Below are 23,645 nucleotides of genomic sequence, written 5' to 3'. Positions count from 1 at the left end.
CTAACTTTGATTTGAATTCTTTCTCTCTCTCTCTCTCTCTCTCTCTATTTATTTATTTTTTATTAGTATGATCTCAGTCTTGATTCTCTTATTATTTTTCGTATTCGTCCATTGTCAACCAATTCAACAAAAACGACATTTTAAGGTTGCTATTCAAAAGGAATATTATCCATCCAATCATAATAGTTCAGTTGTTTCTTTTCTTGCTAAACAAAAGCAAGTGGCTTATAATCATGGCAGTGGTAATAGACAACTTTATATAGACAAATTCTTTATACTATTTGTAGGTTATTATGGTGAAATTAGTATAGGAACACCACCACAGAAATTCAATGTTGTGTTTGATACAGGTAGTTCTGATTTATGGGTTGTCTCTTCTGATTGCAGAGTACAAGCATGCAATAACCGACAAAAATTCGATTACCAAGCATCTCAGTCTTATCAACAAGATGATAGTGACTCTGAAGATAACATGATTGAAGTGATTTATGGTACTGGAAGTATACAAGGTCATTTAGGTAAAGACATGGTGCGTCTAGCCAATGAACAGATTCAGATTCAAGATCAAATCATGGCCAATGCACTGTCTATTTCGCATGATTTCCATGGTCTCCCTTTCCATGGTATCTTTGGTCTTGGTTTAAAAGGTCTGGCAAGTTCCCGAAACTATGATCCCCTTTTTATGCCATGGTCGAACAAGGACTTGTACAAGAACCTTTGTTTGCTATTTATTCTCAGCATAATGCAGGAGAGATTGATTTTGGAGGCATTGATAGAAACCGATATGAAGGTGAACTGAACTATGTTGATGCTATCGATTCTAGTTATTGGATGATGGCCATGGATAAAGTCCAGTTAGGATCAGACCATACGTTTGATGACAGAAAGGGTATTATTGACAGTGGTAAGTGGAGCTTGTGTTAAAGGGGGGAATATAAACAGACTGAATAGGATCTACGCTGATTATTATGCCTCAAAAGGATGCTAAAGAATACCATAAAAAGGTAAAAGGTGCTTTCTCAAATGGAGATGGTACATGGTCACTTCCCTGTAGATATGTAGACCAACTTCAGCCTCTTGTGATCCAGTCTGATAATGTCATGCTGACCATTCCACCGGAGAAACTATTTATGGCCCTACAAGTCCAAACAATATCCATTGTCTCTCTGGTATTTCTGAACAAGACATAGAGGAAACAGACACTTGGATATTAGGCGATGTGTTTCTTAAAAGCTTTTATACAGTATTTGATTTAGGCAATAAGAAAATAGGGTTTGCAACAGCCAAGGATGATGATACCATGCAAGATGCAGCCTATAAGCGCATCTTGGGTTTAGAGTAATAAACGCTCAAAGATATCTTCTAATTCTTTTGCTTGTGTATCGGGTACAAATTTGATTGACAAAGGGTGTCTGATATGGGCATGAGATCGAATCATACTGTTGAGCAAAGGGGTATAGTCTTGTAATGCACGGTGTATGTGTCCCCTTTCTGATTTCTTGGTAGATAAAGGTTCATACAATACTCTACATTTCCTCAAGTTTCTGGATACTTTGACTGCTCGAATAGACACATGGCTTAATGTGATCCATTTGGAGGGTAATACTTCAGTAGAATACATGGTTGTGATGGCTCTTTGTATACGTTCAGCCAGTCTTTCTTGAATTACAGTGGGTGCAGAATCAAATTCGTTGTAGTTGATCGATCTTGCTGGTGTTGTATAGATATGCTCTATATCATGTCTTGTTGCCTATAGAGTATAAGTATGTATTAAATAAGAAAGAGCACTTGCCATATCTTCTGTTTCGGTTCTCTTTTTGTTCTTTTTGTCTTGAAGAACTTTAATGCTGGTCCTGGAATCATATAATCATTGAGGATTTGTTGGTTTTGAGGTGAATAACGGGGTGGTTTTGGAATCTTGGGTCCATTGTTTGGTTTATGTGAGTTGAATCGTTTAGTAAAACTAAGCAAGTTGTGTTTGAATAGTGTTTGAGGACGTTGGAATGACATGAAGAAAAGAAGTAAAAGAAAGAAAGAGAGAGAGAGTAAAAGATACCATTCAGGTGCGGACCGGGAAGATTTGACGACCCGACATGACGCTGAGAGGAAAGGAGAGAGGATACCTAACAAGCTGGATGCAGTTGCAAAAACCTCCTCTTTCGCCATACATCCATAATTCAAGATGAAGTAAAAGCTATTCCCCCCATCCATACCATAGAGCTCATCCACTAATCAATCCTATTAGGCTTGAGATTTGTTCTTTCTCCGGCCACAAGATCTACCCTGCCAAGGGTAAGACTTACGTCCGTGTCGATAGCAGGTAAATAACAAAAATAAACGTAATGAGCATAAAATGAACTCACATGTGTTTATAGAGTAAGTAAAATATAAGCTAGATTCAGGACGAATGTATATTCAACATCTTCAATAGACTTTCCGTTTCATCAACGGTAAGGCTGCCTCTTACTTCCTTCAACGTTTGAACCCCGTAAGATCAGATGGACTGTTATCTACCGTCGTTTGAACAAGAAGGGTATCACTGAAGAAGTTCAAAAGAAGCGTTCTCGCCGTACTGTCAAGCATGAACGTGCTGTTGTTGGTGCCTCTTGGGATGCTATCCGTGCTAAGCGTAACCAAAAGCCTGATGCCCGTGCTGCTGCTCGTCAAGCTGCTATCACCAAGTCCAAGGAAGCCAAGAAGGCTGCTGCTGCTGCTAAGAAGGCTGCCAACCCTGCTGTAAGTTATCATATATCTATATCTATATTTATATTTATATATGTGTGTGTGTGTATATATATATTCTAATTCATGTCTAGGGTTCTCAACCTAAGGTCAGCAAGCAACAAGCTAAGGGTTTCGCCCCTAAGGCCGCTGCCACTTCTCGTTAAAGAACATAATAAAAACGTATCTATTTTTTTTTTATTTGCATATATTTGTGTAAGGTGTTCAATGATATATAAAAGTGGGTTTATACTTTTGTATAAGAAATGTTTCTGTCGTAAACATGCATACTTTTTTGATCCCAAAAAGAAAACAAGCTTGGTCAAATAGTTGAAATACTCAGGGAATCAACCAGTAAATTACAGTGGCTGCTTTCAACTGGGTAATAAATCAAGCCATATCAATTTCATTTTCATTTTTTGATATGAACAGTAGTGTTTTATTTATATGAAATATAATACTAGTTCTTAATGGCCATAGTAGGTTTCAAGAGATGGATATAATCATGATAAATGTAAGGTTCTAATATATCTGTTTCTTCTGGCATACTTGAAATTATGGAAGTCTGGTGATGATGTTTTTGAATAATTGTATGTTTTTTTTAAAAAAAAAAATAAGTACTTTACCTTAAAGCTTATAAGGTGTTCAATGGTTTCTTCAAAATAAACATATGTTTCAGGCGAGCTAGGGAGTGTCAGTTTTTCAGCTTCATAAAGTTGGTAAGGTGGGGTTTTTTCTGCTTCAAAGGTCATGGTGTAGAGTTCGATTTTGAACCCATCAAATAAAATGCCAAAGCTGACAAATTCTTTTGTTTTTTTGCTCTTCATCATTCTTACGTGAAGTTGTCTTTTCAGAGTCTCTGCCATTCTTGCCCTGTCTTCTTCTAATAAGTAAAATGATGTATTTGCAGTTTTAACTTCTCCACATCCAACTTCTAATCCATTAGCCATTATAACAAAGTCAGTGCGGATTTTCTTGCATTCATTGTTCTTATTTGAAGTTGACGCTTTCTCCCTGCAAAGACACAGAGTTTCATTAGTTTAGCTTTTTTTTTTTTTATATGTGAAGTTCAGTTGTTCAAAACGACATACTGACCATTTGCATAATAGGACATCATTTGCAGGGAAAAGATACTTGAATAAGGATGACACATTGTCTACTATAAATCCAATTTCACTTTTTTCTTCCTGTGTTCGTTTTTCATTCATTATAGTGTCTGCTAGGTTGCAAAGGTATGTATTCAACTGTAGTTGACTGGGTGTTGTTGCAATGGGTGGATAGTATAATTGATTCTTCTTCACTCTCTAAAAATACTTAACGTTAGCAAAGACAGAATATCAAAGGATTTCTGATTTTATTATACCGTTCGCCAGTCTTTGATTTTATGGTATTCACCTTCATCTAACATCGTAGGTATAACTTGATGAGCTTCAGAAGGACATGTATTGTAACTTATTGAAGAAACAGCCCTTTTATAAAATAAAATAATTTAATTTAATCAGTCAAAATGTAGATGACAACTTACAGTCTTTCAAATAATGAACTGGTATTATCATAGACATGCTCTTTTTTGTTTTATGCCATGCCTAGTTCATTTAAAGTCAAGGTATACTTGCTGGTTTTGAGTGCTTCACCATAGTTGATTGACGATTCGCTTGGCTTATATGATGTAGTTTCATCTGTGGTAAATGAGGATTGAGTCCCGATACTTGTTGCAGTTTTTTCAGAAAGATTGGCATCGTCTACTATGTTTGCAACAGTAAATTTCAATAAGTCAACTTACCATGTTTTCTCTTTTTGTTTTTGCTATCAATATTTATGCTAATCTTGTCAGATTGACTGGAGCCTTGCTTTCCAACACTTCCATAGTTGATGTATTGATTGATTACTTGAGTTTCTTTTTTATCACTCTGCATAAAGAAGGGTACGTTAATACTTTGTGTGAGCTTACAATATCTATCTTATGTTACCTCTGGTTCTTCAGGTTTGATTAAAGATTCCAAGTAATCTTTTGTTTCGCTATTGACACACGAAAGCTTTCCAATATCCTTGATGGCTGTTACATACTTTGCTCTTATTTTCTTATTTCGAGGTGGACGTACTGCCCCAGCTATGATGTGTTCCTTGTAAGATAGGAAATCCCAGAAACGAGGGGTACTGTTGTTAAAGTATTCGAATTCAGGTTTATCAGGAAGTCTTATTTTCTCATCAAGATCTAGCATCTGCATAAAAAGAAAGGTAAAGGTCAATTATGAAAAACTTAAGACCGTCTCATCTGATTGGGTGAAAAATATACGCCAACCATCTGCATGACGTATGTATTTAACTTGCGTATTCTCTTTTTTTTTTTTCTTTTTTTCTCTTGTCTATTTACACTTACTTCAATGGACGGACTAGGTTTTGGTTGCATAAACCAAATCGACAAAGCTGCTGTCAATACTGTGGGGCTTTGGAAGGTATTGACACCACGTCCGAACAAGTAGCCGTGCTTGATATTGTTCCCTACAATGTGACAAAAGTACCTTCTTTAGAGGGGAAGAGCTGGCGGATATTGGTATTGTCTTTTCATTCTGGTCAAGTGTACTTTTTTTGGAATTAGATATACTTTCACCTTCTCGTGGTTAATTCCGTTAGTACCAAGACACTGGAGTTTGCTCTGTGTTTTGCGAAGCTAAGAAAAGTATTGGCTTATAATTTCTTAATGACGTTTCAATTCATCAATAAACTGATTCTTTCATCCCTCCTTTTTTGTCTTCTCCCTTTTTTCGCTTATATTCCTTGTTTCCTTTTTAATTTTTGTACAATAAATCATTGTCAAGTACCTCTTTCTTGTACCCCTACGGTGCAATAACATATGTGTGACATCTTGAATTGTTGGTCGTTCCTAGGACAATCTCATGTAAATATAGTAATAAACTTTCAAACCCCGTTCTTCCTTATATCTTCCAAAGCCGCACATCATGGAATAAATTATGGGTGATATCAATAACAATGAGCCAGAAAGATTCTTCACAGCAGCAGCCGCACTCACGCTTCAAACAACTGCAAGTTGAAGAACGAATTAGGAAAGATAAAGAAAGACATGGCTTAGAATTACCATTGGAAATATTAGAGTATCTGGATAGCACGCCAACATATGACCTCAAGGAAGAGTTTAATAGATTTAAAAGACAGGTCGCCAAATACAAGAACGACAACTGGAATAAGCAACATCAAATCAACAAGGAACATATTCATGAATTTAAGAAGTGGAAGACAGATACCCGCCAAGTTATCACCTCGATCTATAAGTACTTGGCGAATACCAGAATACAAGCAATCTAGCACTCAACATTTGAATACTACTCAATCGTCTATTGCGTCCGTTTTCAAGCACATCCATCCCAACAAGGAGTCTATTGTTTACCAACTATCAACCCAAGATCTTCAGCAAAAGACAAATGTTCTATTATGCATTGCTACCAGGGCTAGGCCAAGACCAGACATAGGCAATATACAATATGATAATCAAGGTACTTTAATAGGCGCCAGAATACATTTCCAATTTCCCAAAGAATCTCAATTGAAATCATGTGCAATTGGTGTTGTTGAAGATACAAGTATTTGTTCTGTGGTAACACTACACATATTCCTGGAGAGAACGTTGTCTTTGAGAATCAACTTACCGTTGGAACACAAGATATTCTCAACCTGTATTGAAGATACTCACAAGACTTGTTCAGCCAAGGAAGCCGGAGCAGAGACAACTGAAATCGCTCTAGGAACGACCAATAATCAAAACGTTGCCGGAGCGAAGGCTAAAAATGTGGTAAATGCCTAAGTCTTGGTTTTACAATATTAGAAATTTGTTTTAGAAAGATAACCCACCAAAAGGAAAAAAAGGGTTTTGCTATATTTATATAAAAAATAAAGCGCGGCTCTGAGAGCATTTACCACATTTTTAGCCTTCGCTTCGGCAACGTTTTGATTTTTGAATTCATTTTTGGAGAAGAGTAGGGGGGGGGGGGGAGGAGACAGAAAAATGTCATCAATGGCTTAAGCCATGCTAATCTAACGAAAATAGAGTTGTTCAAAGTGCGTTTCTTCTCTATAAAGCTGGCTTGAATGGAGTCACAAAAGTAATCTGATTTTTAAAGACTTGTTCAAATTTAACGACTGGGTCCCTTCTTTTTTTGGGTCTTTAGCACTCTGCTAAGCTGAAGTTTATTTTCAAACCCTTTTGTGATGAAGCTTCCTCCTGAGCATAGAAAAACAAATTGAGTACCCTCATCCATGTTTCTCAAAGTACAAAGTTTTTTATTATTATTAAAATTGTGGCGTAAAATAATCTAATCTTCATTGTCTTCATCAAAGAACTTTTCTGCGACAATATATTTGTCATTTGTCTTGTAGAGGCGTTTGATACATGCGATTGTGGCTGGAATAGTCATAAATGCCCAGGCAGCAATAGGCAAAGAGATGTAATCAAACACGTTACGCCAATTACGAGACTCCGTCTTGCGATACAGTTCCCGATCAACAAACCGATGAAGGTGCTCATAAATAGCCAGTGTACCAAATAAGGGGAAAGGTAAAAAGATAGTGATGATCTTGACAATATTCCACAAAGTAGCATAGAATTCAGAAGTCAAGATAGGATTGTCGACGGGGTCAACAAAGGCGACCATCGAGTGAGGAGGGAACAAGATGAATTGCATCAATGGAACTGCGGCAAACATGAGCCAGCCAGAAGAGACAGGAATCAGATGAGCTTCCATGACTTTTGTACACATGACTAATTTATCAAGCCAAAAACTAGGTGAGGCATACATGCTCGTCTTTTTAGTAAGAGAAGCAAAGACGTGGTTTCCGTCCAACATATCGTCTCTAACACCAAACGAGTTTCGAAGCGTATAAGCGAGATCGGCAATACCATTGTAATGGCGTTTGGCTTGAACAAATCGAGCATGCATATTGGCAAGATAGCCTGGTGTTTGAACATTGGTCAAATTGATAGGCACAAAGATAGGACAGCAGCGTGCAAGACCGTCTGTCTTGAAAAAGCACTTGAGCATCATGTGCATATCTTCACCTACAGAGTCTGCATCTGTATCCCAATAACCGACTCTTTCGGCCAAAACCATACTAAGACTGTAAGTTGAACAAGGGAAACAAAGACCGCGACTGTTACTTAAACTAGACATGACCATGGCAGACCAAGTAATATCTGTCATTCTAACAGCAGCAGGGACTTCTTTGCAGTTACGAGAAAAGAAGATGGGTGGAGCAAACAATAAAAAGTAAGGGTCTTCAGCACGGTTAAAAGCCTTTTCGATCTCTTTGATATATAACTCGGGAATAGAAGAATCAGAATCAGAGACAGTCAAGATAATTCTTCTTCTATCAATACCGTGTTGCAGCATTTGAGCACAACCATGTCTAGCAGCATAAGCAACATTGGAGCCTTTACCGCGTGTTTCACCGGGAATGTCAGAAGGATGAGCAGTGACGATAAACTGAAGGAAACTGTCTTTAAAATAATGGCTTAGACTATCTGCCTTTTGCTCATAATTCAATTCTGAAGCTTCCATAGCCAAAATGATGACATAGTTAGTTTGAGCATTCCTATAATAATAAAAGTGTTTAGTTTATTAAGCCCTTAAAACCTTCTCTCTCTCTCTTTATCAGTTTACACAATCGTACACACACACACACACACTCTCTCTCTCTCTCTCCCTCCTTGTATCTCCTTACTTGTGATTAGCTAAGCGCTTGATAGTATCTCTTAAAAGGGCTTCTGGTTCAGCATAATTAGGCACAATAAAGGCATGAACAAAGTGTGTATCGTCATATTGAGTGAGTGAGGTTTCCATTTCTTCAAGTTCTTCAACAGAAGTGATTCTTTCACGAGTAGTTGTTGTATTGTTATTAGTTGATTCTTCATTATTATTATTATTGTTATTAGTAGTAGTAGTGGTAGTATTAATAGTATTAGAATTAGTGGTAGTAGTAGTGGTAGTAGTAGTATTAGAAGTATTAGTGGTATGTTGATTCCATTGACGAATAGTGTTTTGCATCTTTGTGGCTGTAATATAAAACTTGAAGACATGGTTTACTTGAGTGTACAAGAATACGGTAAAGTAAATCAAGAGAAACACAATATAAATACGAGGTATTAAGAGTGGACCCAAAGGCAAAAGTAAGATAGAACCAATAGCCACCATAGGAGCAACCAGTTCAAATGGATAGTTCAATAAGGATGCCTTCATTTTTTTTTGTAATAGTAATCTAACAAGTTATATTATATGTACACTTTATAATAATAATAAAAAGAAAGAGAGATAGGGTATGAAAATGGAGAGAAAGAATTTATAATATTCAACAAGAAAAAAAAAAGATTTTTAAAAAAAAGATTTTTCATCCTTTTAAAACCTCATTTCCATATCTGTGTAACACTGAACTAAAACACTCTAAAATGGGAGAAAATAGCGCAATAGAGTACACATTACGCAATAATTATTAACCGGGCGGCCCTAAATAAATTCTTTATGGCAACACAGGAGAGACGCTCTTTTTTTTCAAACTCCTGTTGCTGTAGTGCAGACAAAAAAAAAGCAAGTCACCTCGTACTCGATTCAAACAAGACTCCTTCTTGGCAATGGTATTCTGACTTTGAATAGAAAGATCAAAGTATATATTTCTCTCTATTGTTGCTCTATACGTCATTATTTAAAGGAAATACCAGAATTGATTTAGATCACGTCACTTGGCATGATACGCTTCTGCATCATTATCATCATATGGCTTTGTATTCTATATACACAACTTGTGCGTCCCTGAAGCCAAAAAGTTAAAATGAAATTACATATGTACACTTGAATAATCACATCGATTCGATCTAATTGGTGAAATCAGATAAACAACACTTTCTACAGATCATGCAATCTCTCTTTGTTTCTTTCTTTTTTTGATTGGTTTGTAGAAAATTTCCCATTGGACCAAACTCAGTATTGCTTTTATTAAAAATCAAGTGTCATTTCATTATCTTTCTTGATCAATTCAAACATGCCTGGAGGCATCAATGGCTTCTTGATTGTCTTTTGTTCACCTTCCTTGGTTGTGATTGTCTTTTGTTCAGCAATGTATCTAAAAGGCATAGTAACAGACTCATGACGAGAGAAAAAGATCTCGGGATAGTCAATGTAAGGAATTTCATTTAAAGGAACTAGTAGTCATAAGCAATCAGATAAGTGTACATTGTTACTTACTCTTGTCTTCAACAACACGCTTGGTGACATTCACAGCTGTATCTGTAGTCATTTGAACAGGGCCAAGTCTTCTACCAGCAAAGCCTAATTTACGTAATTCACCTGTACGATCTATACAGATGTCAAGACATGTATTTTAAATCAAAATTTTACCTCTAGGAGGATGATCACCCAAAATACCACCAAATAAAAAGTATTTAAATTTATCACCATCTTCAGGAGCCAATTCAGAAGTACCAGCAGGATCCAATAAACAGATTTCCTCGGGCTTAACACCGGGCAAATTCATCACGTCCACTTGGAAACACTTGGCAGCCTTGAGTTCTTCAGGCATACCTTCATTTAAACACTTGTCAGTCAAAGAAGTAAAGTAAAGGTGGTCAGGTCCAATGTTTTGTAACATATGCTTGTATTCTAAAGAACACCATTCGTGCATGGCATCTTCCATGTGTTCAATAATATAAGATCGCTTGTTGGCCATTGCTTTTTGTTTATGAAGAAAAAAAAAGTATGATGGCTTTTGACAGGAAAAAAAAAAGTGACTTTGGATGTGCATTGATTTACCATACATTTTGGTAAAATCGACATTTGCTTTTCTTTCTTCTTTCTACAAAATGACCTCAAAAGCAACACAAGAGTATAGATCGTCTTTCATCACGCTCATCTCTCAATTATCAGAAATCGAACAAAAAGGACAAGAGTTCTTTGATAAAATGTAGTCTTTTTCTCTAGAAAAACAGACATAAGCTGATATCTTTGTTCATAGTGAAAAATCGGTATTCACACCTTATGAACTATCAGTAGCACAAGGTAGAGTGATATTAGGAAAAAAGACAGCTAATGAAATACATAGCTGATTATGATCATTTGATGAATTCACTTCAAGCATTAGAAACACACGCAAGAAGCTGTGGATTGTTGAGTATATCAGGACAAAGTGATGTTCAGACAACAAGAAATTTAGCTACACGTAATGCTGAAACTCTACAAGCAGTAGATTCTTTCTTTCAAGAAAAAAATCGTTTATTGATGAACATTCGAGCAGCTGTGAATGCCTCCACATCAAAATAAATTTTTATTTTTCTAGATTTGATTTGAAAAGAAATGCATGCAAAAAAAATGCAATTGCATAAGGATGTCAAGATATTACTGAAGGGGGTAATTGCTTAAGTAAATATTGCATATATCTTTTTAAGGCCGATGGCCACAATTTGTTTTAGTGCCAAGAAACAGACGTGTTCATTTTGGGATGCAGAAAGGCCACTTCTATGGCTGAAAAGGCTTGGTTTAGGTTATCGAAATTATCTGATTAAAGTTTATAAACAATGTGTTTTTTTTGGGCTTTGCTCATTGATGTGAGAAACCTGTTTTGATCCTATTCAGAACAAGAAGTTAATGTTTACCTTTAATTCAAAATTCAAGTAGCTGTGCATTGCCTCTAACGTTCAATTGCTTAGAATAGTAAGCCTTCTTATTTTTAAACATGTATGCAGATTAGTATGTACTACTTTGCAGGAAAGAAAGCCCGAAGGTGGTGCATATTTTTTTTTTCTTTTTCTTTCTATTTTTCTTTGTTCACAAAAGAATGAAACTCAATCGTTTGGCGTGCATAACCTTTTTGGTTATTGCCAGTTGCCTTTGCATAGTCAAAGCAGACCAACAACAATATGACCAAGCACCTATTCATGCTAGTTTACCTCAAGATATCACACCTGAACAATTAGAAACAACCCATAAAGAAAAATTCACTTTCCAGGTAAGATAGATAAGGCAAACAAATCAAGCTAACATGGTTCATTAGACTGAAGTGTCGCGTTTAATGCATCTTATCATTAATTCACTTTATAAAACGCGTGAAATTTTCTTGCGTGAATTGATCTCTAATGCTTCAGACGCACTTGATAAAATTCGCTTCTTATCCCTAACAAACCCCGAATCCCTTGCGACAAATCCTGACTTGCACATCACTATTGCTGCTGACCATGATAAAAAAGCGCTTGTGATTACAGATACAGGTGTAGGCATGACACGCCAACAACTCAAAGATAATCTAGGCACCATTGCTAAATCAGGCACGTCTGAATTCTTGGCCAACATGGAACAAAACAGCGATGCGATCTCTCAAATTGGTCAATTTGGTGTAGGCTTTTACTCGGTTTTTCTGGTGGCAGACAAAGTCACCGTGGCTTCTAAATCAAACGATGACCCAGATCAGCATCTCTGGATGAGTACGGCTGTGGATGATTTTACGATTGCTAAAGATCCTCGAGGCAATTCTTTAAAGCGAGGCACACAGATTACGTTGTACTTGAAGCCTGATGCCTACAAGTTTTTACAAGAAAAAAAATTGCAGGAATTGGTTCAAAAATACTCTCAATTTATTACGTTTCCCATCTTGCTCTGGACAGGCGAAGAAAAAGAAGTTCCTGTGGGACAAAATGATTTGGATACCTTGTTAAATGACGAATTGACTGAAGAAATTGTTGGACAAGATACCAAGACTGAGAAACGTATGGTGTACAACTGGAAACAAATCAACGTTCAAAAGCCTATTTGGATGAGAGATCCTAAAGAAATCACGGACCAAGAACACAAAGCGTTCTTTAAAACCCTGACTCGTCAAACCCAAGATCCTTTGGCCTGGACACTTTACAAAGGTGAAGGTGAAATCGAGTTTCGTTCTTTGCTCTACATTCCTCCTACAATGGATGAATCTTTCTATCAAAATGCTCAAAAAGAAGAATCCAATAGGCCTATCAAACTCTTTGTGAAGCGTGTGTTTATTTCTGATGAAGTGGATTTGTTGCCCAGATGGCTTTCGTTCTTGAAAGGTATTGTGGATGCTGATGATATGCCTTTAAATGTATCCCGAGAAACTCTTCAGAAACACCGTAGTCTTCGTATCATCACTCGCCATTTGGTTAAAAAGGCCCTTGATATGTTTACTCAGCTCAGTCAAAATGATCCCAAAGCTTATTCGAAGTTCCTCAGTCAATACAGTAGTGTGTTGAAATACGGTGCTGTCGAAGACCAATCTTATCGTAAAAAGATCACGAGTCTCTTGCGCTTTGCTACTTCACACAACACCACTGCCTTTAGCAGTAGTTTGGATGACTATATCGACAGAGCCAAATCTGAACAAAAGAGTATTTTCTACATGACAGGCAGCAGTATTAGCGAAATTGAACAGTCGCCTTTTATTGAAAGCTTATTAGCGCGTGGATATGAAATTATCTACTTTACTGATCCTATTGATGAAACCTTTGTTCAAAACATTCCTGGTTACAACGGAAAGCAGTTTGTGAACATCGCTAAAGGCGACCTGACTTTTACTGATGATGATAATGTAGACAGTGAATTAGAGACTCAATTCAAACCCTTGACTGTCTGGTTAGTCGATACGCTATTTGACCATATCGACAAGGCTGTGATTTCTCGTCGTTTAACTACTTCTCCTCTTGCCATTGTTGCTCCTCGAGATGGCCTTAGTGGTCATGCTCAACGTATTTTGGATGCACAAGGCATGAATATCAAAGATCCCAACCTTGAATTCATTTTACAGTCAATGCGATCACAAAAGAAGACATTGGAAATCAACCCTCATCATCCTGTCATCAAGACTTTATTGAGTCTTGTAGAACAAAATAAGGTGACAGATGACATGATTAATTTGATCCAACTTATGTATGATACGACAGCAATTCGTAGTGGATTTCCTTTGCAAGACATTACTCAATTTGCTACTCGTGTGGAAGTTTTGATCCGTAAAGCAGTGGGTGTCTCTATTTTAGAAGAAGCAGAAGTCAATGTCAAAAAGGCAAACGAAAAGACGGAAGAAGAAAAAAAAGCAGACGAGGAACTCAAAAAGACAAATGTTGTCTATGAAGACGACACAATAGATCATGATGAGCTTTAAATAAGAGCTAAAAATAGTACTTGTCTCGAAAGGGCTTGGCGGAATAACAAGAATCGCAAAATACTTGAAAACAAGTTGATTTCTGCAATAAAGAAAAGGGCTTATTGTCTCTCTATTTGAAAAAAGTGAATGAGTTTTCATAAGCGGTGATGATTTCATTCGATAGATGTTGATAGTTGCCTATTTTGGATATCGAAAAAATAATATAAGCCAAGTGTATATTTGCCCCTTTTTTTATTCTTGTCTCTCTTTCTTTCTTTTTTTTCTTAATGGCACCTATTGAATTCACAAGTTATGAAAACTATTTAGTGGCGCGACAAGTCGTTGCTGATTCAGCTACAAATAAACTTACACCAACACAAGATCAAAAGATCATTCTTATTATTATTGGAGTTTATACAGCAGCCATTTTGATTTTATGGAATATGCCTATTGCCAAGATTATCTTATCACCTTTTAAAGTAAGGAACGAATGCAGTACCTGTGTGCTTATGCCTGTAGTTATTGACCGTAGGCTTACATGAATTCTCACACGCGTTCGTTGGCTGCCTAACGTGTGCCAAGATTGAGTCAATTGAGATTGATCCAGATGAAGGAGGTGTCACTCGAATGGTAATGATAGAATAATGAGCATAAATTAATTCTAATTCATCAACAGCGTGGCGGAATACCAATGTGTACCTTACCTGCTGGTTACCTAGGATCTTCACTAATTGGCGCTATTCTTGTGATGTGTGGATTTAATATCATGGCTTCCAAAATCATGAGTATAGTCCTAGGTGTTTGCTTGCTATTTACCTTATGGTGGGCCAGAAACTGGCTGACACGGGGTATCGGTCTCTTGTTTATAGGTGTTATTGTCTTTCTCTGGTGGCTGGAACATGGTGTGGGGCTCAAATATTTTGTGCTCTTTATTGGTGTCATGTCTTGTCTTTATTGTTTATGGGATATCTTAGATGATTTGGTGTTTAGAAAGCTACATGAATCAGATGCTTCTAAGTTTGCTCAGGTATGCGGGTCATGTATGTCAAGCCGTGTTTGGGGAGTTTTTTGGTTTTTGATCAGTTTGGTGTTCTTTATTGCTGGTATCCTGATCGGATTAGTGGCATTTAAAGAAGATGAACAGACACAACAGCAACAGGCTGCTGGATTTGGTTGGTAAAAGATAATGATAAATCAAGTAGCATTTATCAAGTGTTAAGGTGATACCATCAAAAGCTGAGTTACGAGAACGGTTTGTGCGTCCTTTTATCAGTTTCTGCTGACTTTAAGTTTAAACCTTTTTTTCAACACTTTATAAGTATCTACGCTGTTTATTTCTTTGAAACCCTAGACCTCCGTTTTCTTTCTCTTTCTCTTTACATTTTCTCTTTTTTTTTGTTGATTTGTTCTATATGGGTTCTGTCAACAACAACACAATACTCCAAAGCGAGGGCCGTGCATATAATAAAAGAAAACCTAATAATGATTATGTTCCAACACTTAAAAAGAGTCTTTCTCGAAACACAATACTTTTTCATCCTAATAATCCTTCCCCTACGCGACCTTATTTACATGGAAAGCCAGCGATGATGGATCCACAAAGACAACTTACTGTGGAAACTGCCGTCTTTCCAGAGCATCAGTCCGTATTTACTGAACATCCAGCCATTACCAAGAGATCTAGCAGCACGCCACTCACAGGGAACCATAGTAGTACAATTCCTGTAAATTTCAATATGTATTTATATATACACGATAAACAAATAAATAATCATCATCTTGTTTTAGGGCGATGCACGTAGTGTTATTTCAGGTAGTGAGTCAACAAGATCCAACCACAAGAGAAGTAAAAAGAAAGCCAACGTTACCTCTAGCTTTGTCAACCCTACTGACATTTTTGCTCAAAACTTGAGTGATGCTGTCATGGATGCTGATAGTAAAGTGTGTGCCATTTGTGGGTCCGAGAAAGTCATTATTCATGCCTTTGCATAGATTCAGACGACCAAGAGTCTTATGTTTATAGAGACAAACCTACTGCAGCTATCAATCCTACATATACCATATTGCCATGGACATTGAATGAAAGTGCATTGGATCCAAACATGCCTTCTTATTATGATCGGTATTATTCTTCTACTGAAAGCAACACCGAATGCAATAGTGGTAGTTTAGAATATTACCATGCGAATAAGGAAAAATACTTTACACCTAGAAGGCCTGTGCTCCGTTCTACAGTATCTGAGATAAGACCTGCGTCCTCTTCTTCTTCATCGATTGTAGGCAATAAAAAAATGCGACCTTCTTTTAAGTACAAGACTTCTTCTGGGTACTATGGTAATCATCCAAGTGATGAAGAGTTCGCGCCTCTCATCAGATCAAGACAACCTCGTAGAAGAAAAGGCATAAGCAATCATCAAGGAAAGAGGTACAATTTTAGGATGGTAGAGATATGTAGACTGATCAACTTATAGAAACAATGGTTTCTGCAGAACTTGTTTTACTTTTCTATGCATTATGTTTGGTGGCCTGCTGGGGATTTGCGTCGGCTGGCTTCTTTTGGCAATTTCTTCAAGCCCTCTTGCGGATGTTGAAGTGGTCGGTATTAGCAACGTTTTAGGTACACAAAAAGAACTCATGTTCAATCTTCAAGTACGAGCCAAGTAAGTTGATTATGCATGGTATGTTGTTTATTTACTTGGCCGTTTTGCTAGAAACAGCAATTGGTGGACGATACGAATGACAAATACAGCATTTAGTGTGTTTGCGTCTAGTCAATTTGTACCTACCATGTCACTTGATAATGCTGTATCACCGGAACCCAATATGACTTCATTTGGTAAACATACACGTACATACAGCAAAGGCTAACAAATGATACTAGGTGCTGATCCAGCTGAATTCTTGGGTACCATTTATCATCTTGAAGATCCTTTAATATATCAAGCCGGTGGGCTATTTCGCCCAGTGACTAGTACAGCAACAAGTCAAATTCAAATTAAAAATCCAGGTGCCACCAAAGATGACAACAGTGGTAATGAACGATGGTCTTTGCTGATTCGCTACCCTTATGAGCTCACGGTCCGAGGCGTGCTCAAGTATCAAACATTACCGTTTATGCCTTGGTTGATGCAATTGCATTCAGCACGCGTATGCAAAATGTCTCGTATTGATCCAGCGACAGGCAAGATTTCTGATGATGTGTCTATGCCTGAAAAATCCATTTGTGATGACCCTTCGCCTGTAGAAGGATCATGAGCAAATTATTCCATTTTAGATACCCTCCACTCTTTCTCTAAAGTATCCCCCTTTTTTTTCCTCGTACAACTATCTCTTAAATATCAATATATTGGAACTATAAGAGCATATTACATTGCCAAATGTTTATTTAAGAAAATGTGGATGTTTTTTTAGTCTGGTAGACGCCTTCTATGTGGTTTTAGATAAAGATTAACATAGTTGCGTATGGTTGCCCAAAAAACCGTTCTATTTGCTTTAGTTGAGACGGGTTTCTTATAATGCTTTGTGCTTTGCGGTTTACTCTCCCACTAGACCTTTTCGGCTTGCCAAAACAAAGAAAAGTCAAATTATAGCATTTTTAGCTATATGAAAAAAATAATATTGGCCTTTGTAAGATCCTAATTAGATTTCATTTCCGCGGACTCTATTTTGCAAAAATAAGCATAAAATTTCCTTTTATCCTATACATATAGATGAAGCATAAAGTCTGTTTCTACATGCCTAAATACTCCAAATGTCCACAGATCATGTCTACTAGGATCCATTGTACCTTTAAAGCTGATTTGGACCAAGATAAATGACATGTCCAAAATGACCAGAAATCTCTCAGAACCAAAGGGTACTTACTCATGAAAGAAAGCTCGATTTGACAACTCGTGGTTTTCTTTTCGACGCTACAAGACAAAAAATGAGGCTATCGACAAGATTAAATACTCAGAATGAGCGCAAGAAGCTCTGGTTCTTGCTCAATATATTTACTTGCCAATTGTACTATGAGAGTAGCATGATATGAGCGAGAAACCTCATAAACATTTTTGCCTATTTGCTTAATATTTTGGGTTCAAGGTTGCTGCGTTCCCATATATCAATAGACTCAGAAGGCAAATATCTACAGCTTTTGTCACTGAACCAAAGTCATAAAACTGCATCTTTATGTAGTCCTCAGCAAAAGTTCCATTTTAGATGTGACGGGAAGAAGAGCTGAATTGCTTCTATTTCAATCTTCGATACTAGTTATCATGTATATCTTTTGCCCATTTGCTCCACGTTGGCACTATAAAAAGCCTATATTTCTCTTTCTCTATGCTCTCTGGCACTCCAAATAGCATATCTTAATTCTTATAGCTCCATGGATAACAGGTTTTATATGTCATCTAGAGCAAAAATGCATAAAATACTGCTTAAAGAAGCCAATCTTTGATGCATCATTACTCGACAACCAGACTATTGAAATGGTCCGTTTTTTTTATTTAAAGTATGTTCTTTCAAGCCCAAGAATCGAATGGTACCATTGGTTTGGCTGTCATGTGAATTTCATTTTTTGACCTACGAGGGGGGGGATCCACGGGGGATCCACGAAGGTCCGTGAAGATGAAAAAAAATCTGATCCAACCGAAATCAGGCAAGACCATCTCTAGGCACTTTCAGCAAAAAGAAAGCGAGCTTACTAAGACGAAAAAGGCGACTTAACTTGGGCATTGTCTTCAAATCTGCATTCAAAGTTCGTCGCACACTATAAATGATACAAAAGAGGATCTTTCCAGTGAATATTGCTTGGTATACTGGTACTTATTTATACACTATTCAGTATGTGCAGTGCTCATAAGTAGAATTTACTGCAATGCATAACACTTCTGAGGCTAAAGAGAGCAATGTTAAGCATAACTAACGATGAAGGTCTTGTAGGAGAAGGGTTCGTTATTGTAAATTCCGACACTTTTTACTTTGCAAGTGATGGTATAGAGAGAAAAATGCTCTTCAAAGCAGATAATATCCAACACGTAATCACATTTTAGTCGAGTTGAAGGAAAGAAGAGAAAGATAAATTATGAAAATTAATAACCAGATATCCGACACCCAAAAATAAAATGTAATGTTATAGTGTATTGAAGACATCACAGTTGCTGTCTTTTATTTACAGTATGAGTTAAACGGAGTAGGCCTCACTCTTTAAACTACAAAGTAATCAGCTTGAGCAAATTAAGCACAAAGCTTTCTTTTATTCAAGATTGCTTGTGCCACTAACTAAAAATAAATGGATAATGCCCAAGCACGAGATCTAGACAAAAGCATGCTCTGATTAAGACCCAAAATGGGTAAGCGTAGAAGCTGTTAGGATCTTTATCATAAACACTTCAAGCGGTTGTTTGCGGCGCGCGTTTATGCAGCTGCTGGCAGACCACAGAAACAACAAAGTGTACCCAAAAGGGACTCTTCAAGAAGGCATTTCACCCCCTTCCAAGCAACAATCGTCTCCAAATAGATGATAGGCAGTCATATCTGTCAGAGCTGAGTGGCTTGCCCAATCATTCTTCATGATAATTGCATACATTGTTTACTATCATCATTTAGTATGTGTGTTCAAAATGGCGATTTTTGCCAATTTGGATAAATGCAAAAGTTCTTTTTCTTTGTGGCTAATTCCTTCAAACAAGATTTATTTCGCCTTTTCTTCGGTAGAGAAAAATCTCTGTAAATAGTTATATTCATTTCTGCTTGTAGCAAACTGACAAACACGATGCATTTTTGTCAGTGCATTCACCTTTGATTCTAATGCGACGAATGTTTCTTCTGCCTAAAACAATAATTATCCAAATAAAATTATAACAGCCTTTCTGAAGTGCTTAAACACCAGCTGAATTATACATATTTCAAGCTAATATAGTGTTCTCAAGTGGCTCTATGTTCAAGCTTTGCTCCTCGCCCCTCTATTATTGCTCATATGAGTGTTCTGCATTTCATTTTGTAGAATAGGTCATTCTATAGTTATGAGTTTCAAACAATAAACTCTTTAGGTGAGCACTTTTTAGTTTGGTACTAAAATCAAAACATTCTAGAACTTGTACTTTTTTAATGCACAATTATGCGCGCTTTGACAAGATATTGATTAAATTTAAGATTTGAATTCACTCTGTACTTGTCAAACCATTACAGTAAATGGTATTGTTTGATCATGCATATCAAAAATGTAATGCAATCAAGAAATGATAAAAAAGAACCCATTGCTCTTCCAATTGTCCCTTTTTTTCATTAACATGCACATTGTATTTTATTGTAGTATACTCTTGTTGTTTCTTGTATTAGCTCTAGGGCAATCAACTTACGGAGAGCATCGACTTGTTGCCTATGTGGTTGATTGGGTACGTACTATCTTTGAGTCTTATCACACTAATGGTATACAGGATATTCCTAAATTCATCGCATGGGATAAGCTGGACCATATCGCTTACGCTTTTGCAGTCCCAAACAGTCGAGGAGACCTGGTGTCATTTAATGAAGCACAACTTCAATCTGGTAAATGCGTTTTGTTTTGAAACAATAAAACCACTAAATCATTACACTAGTGGTTCAAGAAGCACATCAACATGGAAAAGGCATCAGTCTTGGTATTGGAGGGTACATTATCAACATGAAATTCCCGTTTTCTAATGTTTCAATAGTTGGACTGGCTCTTTGCATTTTAGCACCTTAATTCGCACACGAAAGTCTCGAAGAAGTTTCGTTACAAAACTTGCAAAAGCAATGGAGAAATATGATTTAGATGGTTTGAATATTGATTGGGGTAAACTCATTTGACGAAAGACCTTATTCGTACTTACTTGCTAATAGAATATCCTAATGATCCCAATGGCATTTCTTGTAACAAAAAGTAAGATGAGAGTATTAAATCAAGACTCACATTTTCTTTTAGAAACCCCAAGGATACAGAAAACTTTTTATTGTTTATTTTGGAGCTACGTCAAATGTTGGACTCAACTTATGTTGACCAACATAAACTAATCACAGCAGCTGTTAGTACAGATGTTTTTAAAGATCAAGATCAAAAGCCTATAGCCAAACTAGACAAACGATGGGCAGAAGCAATGGATGCATTTTATATCATGGTAGGTTCTATCAATCTAATCTTATCTATAGTTACTCATCATTCTTAGGCATATGATATCAGTGGCTCATGGAGTGATTTCACTGCTTCGAATGCCCCTTTGTACTCTGATAAACAAAGTATAAGCGGAAGCTCCTCTATTGAAGCATGGATTCGCGCCGGTATTCCTTCTCAACGCATCTATTTGGGTGTTCCATTTTACGGCTACACGCACAAGACACTTGCCTCCCAACCAGGTATGAACATCAAGCTCGATCGGTCCATTCCACAGATCAAAGGAGATACATATGATGACTATCTCGCTGATCCCTGTCCTGATGCTAAACCTACTTTCTCTGGTCAAATCCAATGGCGTTCCATTAACAATATGGGCATTCAACGCAATGAGTCTGGCTGGACAACTATGTTTGATCAGAAATCCATGACGCCTTTTGCCAATCACCCAACAGGCCAATTCATCACATTTGACAATCAAGAGAGTCTACAATTCAAGACAAAATATGCTCAAGACCATCAATTGGGCGGTGTTATGCTTTGGTCTCTTGAGATGGATGATACAGACCATACCTTACTGAATGCACTTCAAGCGATCCGTGTTTAATTATTTGTTTATCCAATAAACTTCGCATACTAAATGATCTTGACCTTCGATACGTTCACATTTCCAACCTCTTTTTTCAACTTTGGTGAAGAATTCGCGTTCGTCTGGGTTACGTTCTTTATAAGCTAAAAGTGCTTTGCAGTTGTCGTTGTCTAATAGCCAATCCAATGTATCTAATAGTAAATCATGCGATGACTGGTTATAAAGAACATCTGTCAATAAGACAAGGTCCACATTTTTATACTGCGGTTCTTTAAGATTGCCCCAGGAGAGTTCAGACACACTTAGTTTGTCTGCAGAAGCCAGTAAATCTACGTTTTGTTGCATGATTTCAAGCGCATCAGGTAAATCTGTCAAATAGATGTGTTCGGCATGCACTACTTCTGCTGCATAAATACCAACAAGACCAGTGCCACTTCCTTATTTTATCAAAAGCAGTCAATACCACTACATAGACATGTATCTTTACCAAGTTCTAGTATTTCATTGTATGCACCTAGCATGTATTCGGATAGAAATTGACACAATCCAAGTCCACAATCCCTAGAATCAACTTAGTAAATCATACAATCTGGTAGTCTTATGCATACCAAACATGTCTTGCAATGCTCTGAACTGCATCTTCTCTAATGTGGATCGTCTTTAACTTGTCCACTCTCAAGATACGCTCTGCTTGATCCCCACTTTCTTTGGCTTGTGTATGTCTTTGTTTTCCAGCCACGGTATCGATCGGACTTGACCATGTAGGAATAAGCCATATATTAGATTGAAACTGGTATGCATGATGCCAGACTGGATGGCTTGTTATATTTGTACGAGCAGCAGGCGATAACGTCATGCTCAGTTGAATAGGAACACTGGTACCTAAAGGAACAGGCTTTCCCGGTAATTGCTCTATTACTAACTTGGTCACGATGCCACCTCCTCTTAAAGGATCAAACACAATAGGAATATCAGGCGACAGTCCTACTTTTTGTTGCATATAAGGCTTAGCAAGTGTCGCTGCTTTCTTCTTTGAACTGCCTTTTGGATCAGCGTTGAGTTCGCGTAAACCAAGTTGTGAGTTTCCTTGAAGGCTTAGAGTCACAGGAACTGTTTCCCAATAGGTTTGATCACCAAGATCGCTTTCGATCGTCCATACAATAGTAAAGTGTTGGCCTATTAAACATTCTCTAGGTGGGGGCTTTAAAAACCTTATATAAAATAAAGGTGTCATTGTAATAAAAAAAAAAAGAAAAAGAAAAAGAAAAAAACAGCGCTAGTCTGAGTCCCTTTAAGCCAAATAAGCTTTTTTTAAAAGGAAACCATCACCTCTTTTTTACTTAAATCCAATGCTTTCTCTGAGAACTCTCAATAGAATTCTATTTTCTGAAACAGATCTATTTCCATATCTATTATGTCAAGTCCCAACGAAAAGTAAACTGTACGATGATACAAAATGATATATGGCTATTTTAAATTGTTGGTCGAGTTCACTTCAAGAATCCTCGTTGATTGCGAATCCTCTCCAAACGTGGCAACAACATCAATGCCACGCTTTATTTTCGTTTTTTGAGATATATATTATAATAAATAAATAAATAAAATATTTCCCTTTTTTCCCTTTCAAAGGCGTTGTAGTATTCAATTCTTTTTAAGATACCAAGGGCGAGTTGTTACCACATTTTTTGAGTCTTCTTCGTCAACATTTGTTTTTATTGAGACAAAATAAATGAAACTGTCCCAGCGAGATCGCCTGTAGCTAATTTTCTTCTCTGCTCACTTCCCAAAGGTTGTGGCTTGACCTCGGACACATCATTTTTCTTGGGTTCTTGAGGTCAAATGTAACTCAATGGCTACCAATGATACGCTGAAGAACCATTGGTACAGAGAGCGCTGCTTCAGAACCTTCCACTGTTCTATGATACCCGTCTGTTTTGACGAGTCGAAAGAACATTTCAGATGGAGCCCCTTTGGACGGCAAAAAGTATCAGTAGCCAACCGAGCACAAGAGAAGAAAACCAAAAAGAAAATGGGTAGGTCGCCTTAGTGGCCGTTGATAGTGGCTTGAAGAAGCAT

General features: G+C 37.2%; 13 protein-coding genes across 13 annotated transcripts; 7 read left to right on the top strand and 6 right to left on the bottom strand.

Annotated features, from left to right (window-relative positions):
* Window positions 1-46: 46 nt before the first annotated feature.
* Window positions 47-1,342, top strand: B0P05DRAFT_602930 (aspartic peptidase domain-containing protein; the record flags this gene model as incomplete). The annotated part of the gene is made up of 5 exons (XM_051583280.1): window positions 47-242; window positions 288-647; window positions 701-904; window positions 952-1,087; window positions 1,144-1,342. Exons 1-5 carry the CDS (start codon window positions 68-70, stop codon window positions 1,340-1,342), a joined length of 1,074 nt encoding a protein of 357 aa, XP_051436894.1. The 5' UTR covers window positions 47-67.
* On the bottom strand, window positions 1,334-2,010 carry B0P05DRAFT_585438 (uncharacterized protein; the record flags this gene model as incomplete). The annotated part of the gene is made up of 2 exons (XM_051582439.1): window positions 1,334-1,750; window positions 1,789-2,010. The coding sequence occupies 2 exons, from the start codon at window positions 2,008-2,010 to the stop codon at window positions 1,334-1,336; spliced, it is 639 nt and encodes a 212-aa protein (XP_051436893.1).
* A 172-nt stretch (window positions 2,011-2,182) lies between these two features.
* On the top strand, window positions 2,183-2,888 carry B0P05DRAFT_585437 (uncharacterized protein; the record flags this gene model as incomplete). The annotated part of the gene is made up of 4 exons (XM_051582438.1): window positions 2,183-2,187; window positions 2,246-2,320; window positions 2,499-2,736; window positions 2,817-2,888. The coding sequence occupies 4 exons, from the start codon at window positions 2,183-2,185 to the stop codon at window positions 2,886-2,888; spliced, it is 390 nt and encodes a 129-aa protein (XP_051436892.1).
* Window positions 2,889-3,162: 274 nt separating this feature from the next.
* Window positions 3,163-4,297, bottom strand: B0P05DRAFT_27466 (uncharacterized protein). Its single transcript, XM_051573410.1, has 5 exons — window positions 4,247-4,297; window positions 4,085-4,190; window positions 3,817-4,025; window positions 3,348-3,735; window positions 3,163-3,286 (listed from the first exon to the last, which is right to left on the bottom strand). Exons 2-5 carry the CDS (start codon window positions 4,127-4,129, stop codon window positions 3,182-3,184), a joined length of 747 nt encoding a protein of 248 aa, XP_051436891.1. The 5' UTR covers window positions 4,130-4,190; window positions 4,247-4,297; the 3' UTR covers window positions 3,163-3,181.
* B0P05DRAFT_27500 (uncharacterized protein) lies at window positions 4,058-5,051 on the bottom strand. The gene is made up of 4 exons (XM_051573412.1): window positions 4,692-5,051; window positions 4,505-4,631; window positions 4,247-4,463; window positions 4,058-4,190 (listed from the first exon to the last, which is right to left on the bottom strand). The coding sequence occupies exons 1-3, from the start codon at window positions 4,947-4,949 to the stop codon at window positions 4,297-4,299; spliced, it is 552 nt and encodes a 183-aa protein (XP_051436890.1). The 5' UTR covers window positions 4,950-5,051; the 3' UTR covers window positions 4,058-4,190; window positions 4,247-4,296.
* Window positions 5,052-7,049: 1,998 nt separating this feature from the next.
* On the bottom strand, window positions 7,050-8,924 carry B0P05DRAFT_466142 (uncharacterized protein; the record flags this gene model as incomplete). The annotated part of the gene is made up of 3 exons (XM_051574311.1): window positions 7,050-8,325; window positions 8,455-8,584; window positions 8,762-8,924. 3 exons carry the CDS (start codon window positions 8,922-8,924, stop codon window positions 7,050-7,052), a joined length of 1,569 nt encoding a protein of 522 aa, XP_051436889.1.
* Window positions 8,925-9,674: 750 nt separating this feature from the next.
* On the bottom strand, window positions 9,675-10,483 carry B0P05DRAFT_534275 (SAM-dependent RNA methyltransferase). The gene is made up of 3 exons (XM_051577307.1): window positions 10,122-10,483; window positions 9,969-10,079; window positions 9,675-9,925 (listed from the first exon to the last, which is right to left on the bottom strand). Exons 1-3 carry the CDS (start codon window positions 10,447-10,449, stop codon window positions 9,720-9,722), a joined length of 645 nt encoding a protein of 214 aa, XP_051436888.1. The 5' UTR covers window positions 10,450-10,483; the 3' UTR covers window positions 9,675-9,719.
* Window positions 10,484-11,516: 1,033 nt separating this feature from the next.
* B0P05DRAFT_27258 (Hsp90 protein-domain-containing protein) lies at window positions 11,517-14,084 on the top strand. Its single transcript, XM_051573403.1, has 2 exons — window positions 11,517-11,724; window positions 11,770-14,084. Exons 1-2 carry the CDS (start codon window positions 11,554-11,556, stop codon window positions 13,882-13,884), a joined length of 2,286 nt encoding a protein of 761 aa, XP_051436887.1. The 5' UTR covers window positions 11,517-11,553; the 3' UTR covers window positions 13,885-14,084.
* A 69-nt stretch (window positions 14,085-14,153) lies between these two features.
* Window positions 14,154-15,046, top strand: B0P05DRAFT_585430 (peptidase M50B-like-domain-containing protein; the record flags this gene model as incomplete). Its single annotated transcript, XM_051582437.1, has 3 exons — window positions 14,154-14,345; window positions 14,386-14,496; window positions 14,543-15,046. 3 exons carry the CDS (start codon window positions 14,154-14,156, stop codon window positions 15,044-15,046), a joined length of 807 nt encoding a protein of 268 aa, XP_051436886.1.
* Window positions 15,047-15,818: 772 nt separating this feature from the next.
* B0P05DRAFT_27276 (uncharacterized protein) lies at window positions 15,819-16,634 on the top strand. Its single transcript, XM_051573405.1, has 2 exons — window positions 15,819-16,291; window positions 16,356-16,634. The coding sequence occupies exons 1-2, from the start codon at window positions 15,969-15,971 to the stop codon at window positions 16,528-16,530; spliced, it is 498 nt and encodes a 165-aa protein (XP_051436885.1). The 5' UTR covers window positions 15,819-15,968; the 3' UTR covers window positions 16,531-16,634.
* B0P05DRAFT_466089 (uncharacterized protein) lies at window positions 16,603-17,121 on the top strand (the record flags this gene model as incomplete). Its single annotated transcript, XM_051574306.1, has 2 exons — window positions 16,603-16,702; window positions 16,748-17,121. 2 exons carry the CDS (start codon window positions 16,603-16,605, stop codon window positions 17,119-17,121), a joined length of 474 nt encoding a protein of 157 aa, XP_051436884.1.
* Window positions 17,122-20,138: 3,017 nt separating this feature from the next.
* Window positions 20,139-21,587, top strand: B0P05DRAFT_585428 (glycoside hydrolase superfamily; the record flags this gene model as incomplete). Its single annotated transcript, XM_051582436.1, has 7 exons — window positions 20,139-20,243; window positions 20,286-20,397; window positions 20,448-20,499; window positions 20,544-20,665; window positions 20,713-20,752; window positions 20,795-20,987; window positions 21,036-21,587. 7 exons carry the CDS (start codon window positions 20,139-20,141, stop codon window positions 21,585-21,587), a joined length of 1,176 nt encoding a protein of 391 aa, XP_051436883.1.
* Window positions 21,588-21,801: 214 nt separating this feature from the next.
* On the bottom strand, window positions 21,802-22,849 carry B0P05DRAFT_27173 (uncharacterized protein). Its single transcript, XM_051573400.1, has 2 exons — window positions 22,178-22,849; window positions 21,802-22,130 (listed from the first exon to the last, which is right to left on the bottom strand). The coding sequence occupies exons 1-2, from the start codon at window positions 22,801-22,803 to the stop codon at window positions 22,016-22,018; spliced, it is 741 nt and encodes a 246-aa protein (XP_051436882.1). The 5' UTR covers window positions 22,804-22,849; the 3' UTR covers window positions 21,802-22,015.
* Between the last annotated feature and the right edge of the window lie 796 nt (window positions 22,850-23,645).

The sequence above is a fragment of the Gilbertella persicaria genome, assembly GCF_025201335.1.
Source record: "Gilbertella persicaria strain CBS 190.32 chromosome Unknown B0P05scaffold_11, whole genome shotgun sequence".
NCBI classification, from domain to species: Eukaryota; Fungi; Mucoromycota; class Mucoromycetes; order Mucorales; family Choanephoraceae; genus Gilbertella; species Gilbertella persicaria.
Note: the sequence above shows the minus strand (reverse complement) of the source record. Positions and strands in the feature narration are given on the sequence as shown.